The sequence below is a fragment of the Lepidothrix coronata genome, unplaced genomic scaffold, assembly GCF_001604755.1.
Source record: "Lepidothrix coronata isolate B3197 unplaced genomic scaffold, Lepidothrix_coronata-1.0 Scaffold316, whole genome shotgun sequence".
NCBI lineage: Eukaryota > Metazoa > Chordata > Aves > Passeriformes > Pipridae > Lepidothrix > Lepidothrix coronata.
In genome coordinates, this window is record NW_016690496.1 from 446,921 (window position 1) to 452,474 (window position 5,554).

Consider the following 5,554-nt stretch of genomic DNA (forward strand, 5'->3'; position numbering starts at 1 on the left):
ATGTGTATATTTTTGGCAATTTAAGGTAATGTAGCTAAGATATATTTTTTTCACGCTGCTTGACTGTTCTTTATTATAATAAATAATATTAATATTAATATCAAAGAGTTTTTTAATGCAGAAAGGGGCAAATTTAAAGAAAATAGGGGCTGTGGGATGAATTCCCTGAAAGGTGCTGGGTCCTGTTTTCCACAGGGAATGTGTGGCAGCATCGGGAGCAGGGGATGCTCTCGGGATGCAGGAGTGGGATCCCCGGGAGGGTTCACTTTGGGAATGAGAGGAGACCAGGGCGAGGGAGGAGCAGTTGGTGGAAAGGTTTCCTCCCCAAAAAACCAGGGATAACCCACACTGAGGGCCCAAAACCACAGGCTGACCTCACGAGCATTCATCAACTCCCCAGTCCTCCCCTCTCCCGAGGGTTTTTTCCTCGGAAGCACCAAAGCCAAGGTCTCCACGCCCCCGTTCTCCCGGGGGAAGCTGAGGCACGGGGAGGGCTCGGGAGCCGGGGATCCTGATCCTTCTTGCCCGGGAAAGGGACCGGGATCGGGACCGGGGATCGGGATCGGGGACTGGGTTTGGGCACCGACACCGCGTAAAAGGATCGAGCACCGGGATCGGGCACCGGGACCGCGCAGTGGGATCGGGCATCGTGACTGGGACCGGGATCGGGAACCGGGATCAGCAGCGGAACCAGGATCGGGGCACCTGGATCAGGGAGTGGGATCAGACACTGGCACCGGGATCGGGGCACCGGGACAGGAGCCGGGATCGGGTACCGGGACCGCGCACCGGGAGGGACAGCGGGATTGGGCATCGGGAGCATCACCGGGACCAGCACCGGCACCATCACTGGGACCAGCAGCAGCAGCAGCACCGGGACCATCACCGGCAGCATCACCGGGAGCATCACTGGGACCAGCACCGGGACCATCACCGGCAGCAGCACCAGGAGTATCACCGGGACCATCACCGGGACCATCACCAGGAGCATCACCGGGACCAGTACCGGCACCATCACCGGCACCATCACCGGCAGCAGCCGCGGATCCGCGCCCGGTGGAACGTTCCCGCACCGAGCCCGGCGCTCCCGCCGAGCCCGCCCGGCCCGAACCTTCCGGCGACGCGGGAGGAGGAGCCGCCGGGGGAGGTGACCGGGACCGGAGTGGGGTGAGCCCGGAAAGGCGACCGGGTCCGGGGTGCGGTGAGCCCGGCAAGGTGACCGGCACCATGCTCCGGCTCGGCTCGGCCACGCTCGGGGCTCTGCTGAGAGCGCTCCGGGGCCGGGCCCCCTTCTCCTCCCGCTCCGCGACCCCCCCGCAGCCCGCGATCGCCGCCAAGGAGCCCTTCCCGGTGGAGCTGAAGGCGGGCAAGAAGTACGCGTGGTGCTCGTGCGGGCACAGCAAGAGCCAGGTCGGGCCGGGGGGACCGGGGGGGATCGGGGGGGATCGGGGAAATCCGGAGGGTGCGGGTCATGGAGGGCTCCGGAGGGTCCGGGGGGCTCAGGGATGACGGGGGGTCTGGAGGGGCCGAAGGAGTCGGGGAGGTCCGGGGGGCTCCGGGCTATGGGGGGCTCCGGGGCGGCTCCGCGAGCTGGGGGTGGTCCAGGGACGCCGGGGGGGTCCAGGGGCTCTGCTCCTTCCACTTGGGATGTGCGGGGATGCCGATGGGACCAGGGCAGGACTAACCTCACAGGGACCCCCCTTCCCCCCCCCCCGGTCCCGGACTGGAGGTTTTTAGGGGGCACGAGGCGCTGTTCCCTCCCCGGCTTCTCCCGCCGCCCCCCCAGTTCCCGAGGGATGCGCTGCCCGTGGGTGGGATGGGGGGGGTCTCGGCCCCCCTGTGTCTCACACACCCCGCGGGGAAGCAGCCGGGCACCCCCAGACCCCCCCCTTTACCCCCTGCCCGTCTGTCCGCAGCCCTTCTGTGACGGCTCCCACAGGAAGGCGGCCCCGGGGATGTCCCCGCTGCGCTTCAGCCCCCAGGAGGACGGGCCCGCCTGGCTCTGCGGCTGCAAACGCACCCAAAACCCCCCCTACTGCGACGGCACCCACAACGGGGACGAGGTGCAGGGGGCCCCCCCGACCCCCCAGCCCTGACGTGGAGCCCACGGGAGCTGGGGACCACCGGGATGTGCATCCCACTCAAGGGCACGGAGGGAGGGGGGAGATGCTGAGCCCCCACCCCGATTAAATCTGAATTACTGAGGAGCTGCAGCGAACCAGCAGCAGCTGGGAAAGAAGGAATCCTGTGGACAGTGGGGTTTTTCAGGAGCGGTTTTGCGCTGCCAGAGCTGTGGGTGCCCGTCAGGATGCGGGATGGGGGGGCCTGTGGGATTTGGGATGGAGAGGCCTGTGTGTTCTGGGATGGAGGGACCTGTGGGATCTGGGGCGGAGGGACCTGTGGGATCTGGGGCGGAGGGACCCATGGGATTTCTTATGGAGGTACCTGTGTGATTTGGGATGGTCAGACCCGTGGGGTTTGGGATGGAGGGACCCATGGGATTTCTTATGGAGGGACCTGTGTGATTTGGGATGGTCAGACCCGTGGGGTTTGGGATGGAAGGACCCACAGGATTTGGGATGGAGGGACGCATGGGATGCAGGACAGAGGGACTTTTTGGATTGGGGATGGAGGGACCTGTGGAATTTGGGATGGAGTGGCTTGTGGGATGCAGGACAAAGAAACCTGTGTGATTTGGGACAGAGGGACCTGCAGGATGCAGGGCAGAGGGACCTGTGGGATTTGGGACAGAGAGACCTGTGGGATTTAGGATGGAAGGACCAGTGGGATTTGGGACGGAGGCACCAGGAGCTGCCCCTGTGCAGGCGGGAAGGACAGTCTGCAGCATTTATTACATTTACAAAGCTGTATCCATACAAATGTGTAACCAAGAACAATACCTGGACACCGGGCTATCTTACAGGACATTAAAACGCCGTACAGGATGCAAACACACAGAGCCATCGGGTTTGTACCACAGAGGGAAAACCAAAACCAGACCACCCCCTCCCGAGCCCCACAGGAACCCCAGCCCGAGGCAGCCGCCTCCCACAGTCCAGCCTGGCCTATTTACAAGGAGAAAAGGGGTGTCAAAGTCGAGACAAACAGAGCCCCCCCCCAAAAACCTGGAGCCCCCCGGCCCAGCCCCAGCCCAGGGAAGGGGACAAGAGACAAAAGTGGCCCCGTGGGGACCCTTCCCGGGGCCTCCCCAGCGCCTGGGGCTGTGCTATAGCCGAGTCCGTGCTGGGGGTGCAGCACTTCCCAAAAACAATAGTTCCAAATCAGAAGCTACAGTAACAACATCCCGTGTTTTCCCGACCCTCCGAGCCGGGGCTGTCCCTACAATTCCACCTTCCTTTGGTTCTCACCGTGCCGTGGGGCGCTGCAGGCACTTGCTAATTGTTTTGTGTCCTTCATCCCCCTCCCCAGCAAGGACAGGAGAGGAACCCTTGGGGTCTGCATTCCCCGGGGCTCGTGTGCTTTTTTTCTGTCCCTGTGGGAAGTTGGTCCCTTCCCCTGGGGCCGCTCCACTCCCGCCCTAAGCACGGCAGGACCTTCCCACACTCGCCCCTCACCGGAGCCTCCTGGCTAAAGGCACTGTAGTCTGCTTTTTTGTATTTTATTTTATTAAAAACCCAATGTGAGGGCAGGAGGAGAGGGTGGGAAGGACGGTGGGGAGGGGGGGAGACCAAAAAATAAACGCTTGGAAATGGGTGCCCTGGGGGGGGGGTCCCCACACCCTCCTGGATTTGAAACCCCCAACCATTTGGATGCCCCCAAATTTCCCAGAGCTGTCGGCACCCCCAGGGAGGAGAAAATACCCCAAAAGGTTGTCCTCCAACCCCCAGTGCCAGCAAGCTGCAAGCAGAGATAATTTTTAAGCTGGGAAATAAAACCCGAAAGAGAGAACTTACTGTGCGAGGAGGGGAAGTGTCTGTGAGAGGCTTTGCCTGCCCAGAGCCTGAAACAGCGTCCAGAGAACACAGGGAAAGCAAAGAAAGACCCAAACTCACGCGTGGCAAAGCTGGGGGTGGTGGGACACCTGGACCAGGGGGCAGCTGCGGGCACCAGGTACGCCTAAAAACCCCCAAATAAACACAAAAATGCAAAAAAAACCCCAAAAAAAACAAAAAACCCCACAGCACAGCGAGGCTGAAGGGGCAGTTTTTGGCTTCTGTGCTTGGCCCCTTACCTGTGCTTGGCCCTTACCTGTGCAGCCAGGAGTCCCCACTGAGTCCCCCGTCTCGCTCCGGGCGGGACACGAGGGAGGAGAGAGGGATGAGGAGGAGAGGGAAAAGCGTTAGAGGGAAACCAGGGAACTGTGGCAGCACCTGCTGTGGCTCCCAGCTCCGGCACGCAGCTCCCAGGAGGGGAAACCAAAGTCCACAAACCGAACCAGAGAAACGACAAAAAAAACCAAAAAACAACAAAAAAACCAACCGACAAACCAACCAACCAACCTCAAACGAACGAACCGACGAACAGAAAAAAAAAAGAGAACATTTAAAAAATACCCACCCACGTTCCTGTGTCTTGTTCTGCGTTTTTTGTTGTTTGTTTTTTTGTTTTTTTTTTTTTAAATTAATCTGCTCGGTCGATAGAAAATAAGTATGTATAATTATTTCTCTTTTTTTCTTTTTTTTTTTTTCTCCCTATGTACAACGTATATATTTATATAAGGTCTGTATAGAACAATCTACATAAGAAAAGCCGGGGCGGGCGGGGCAGTCCCTGCCGGGCGGGGTTTTAGGTCAAGGCCGAGCCCGCGCTGCCGTTCACAGTCGTTTTGCGGCACCGGGCGCCGGTGGGTGCCAGGGGGTGGCAGTTCGAGGTGCCGTTGAGGGTGGTGCCGGTGCCGGAGCTGGGCGAGCCGTGGGACGGGGTGCCAGGGCTGGGCAGGGAGGAGGAGGTGGCGGGGAGCGTGGCGGGGCTGTGAGCTTTGTCGCTGCCCGACTCGCACTCGGAGGCGCCGCTGGTGTTGGTGCCCTCGGAGGGGGCAGGGTGGGACAGCTTGAGCCGCTTGCAGGCGGGCTGGACGCGGTATTTCAGAGGCAAGGGGCCGTTCTGCGGGGAAGGAGGGGGGGCAGAGGGGCACGGCTGGCACCCTGTGGCGCCCACGGTACCCCACGGCACCCCACAGCACCCTATAGCACCCCATGGCATCCTACAGCACCCTACAGCACCCCATAGCACCCCATGGCATCCTACAGCACCCTATAGCACCCTGTGGCATCCTACAGCATCCCACGGTACCCCACGGCACCCCACAGCACCCTATAGCACCCCATGGCATCCTACAGCACCCCATGGCATCCTACAGCACCCCATGGCATCCTACAGCATCCCACGGTACCCCATGGCATCCTACAGCACCCTACAGCATCCCACGGTACCCCATGGCATCCTACAGTACCCTACAGCATCCCACGGTACCCCATGGCATCCTACAGCACCCTATAGCACCCCATGGCATCCTACAGCACCCTATAGCACCCCATGGCATCCTACAGCACCCTATAGCACCCCATGGCATCCTACAGCATCCTACAGCACC

The 5,554-nt window shown here is 60.9% G+C and overlaps 2 protein-coding genes across 2 annotated transcripts in view; one reads left to right on the forward strand and one right to left on the reverse strand.

The window, feature by feature from the left end:
* Window positions 1–1,142: 1,142 nt before the first annotated feature.
* CISD3 (CDGSH iron sulfur domain 3) lies at window positions 1,143–2,951 on the forward strand. The gene is made up of 2 exons (XM_017837911.1): window positions 1,143–1,410; window positions 1,917–2,951. The coding sequence occupies exons 1-2, from the start codon at window positions 1,228–1,230 to the stop codon at window positions 2,094–2,096; spliced, it is 363 nt and encodes a 120-aa protein (XP_017693400.1). The 5' UTR covers window positions 1,143–1,227; the 3' UTR covers window positions 2,097–2,951.
* Window positions 2,952–4,621: 1,670 nt separating this feature from the next.
* The window catches only part of PCGF2 (polycomb group ring finger 2), a 10,484-nt gene continuing 9,551 nt past the window's right edge, over window positions 4,622–5,554 (reverse strand). Inside the window, exon 9 of the mRNA XM_017837898.1 lies at window positions 4,622–5,214. Within this exon, the coding sequence (XP_017693387.1) occupies window positions 4,747–5,214 (468 nt within the window). The 3' untranslated portion in view covers window positions 4,622–4,746. The remainder of the gene's footprint in view (window positions 5,215–5,554) is intronic.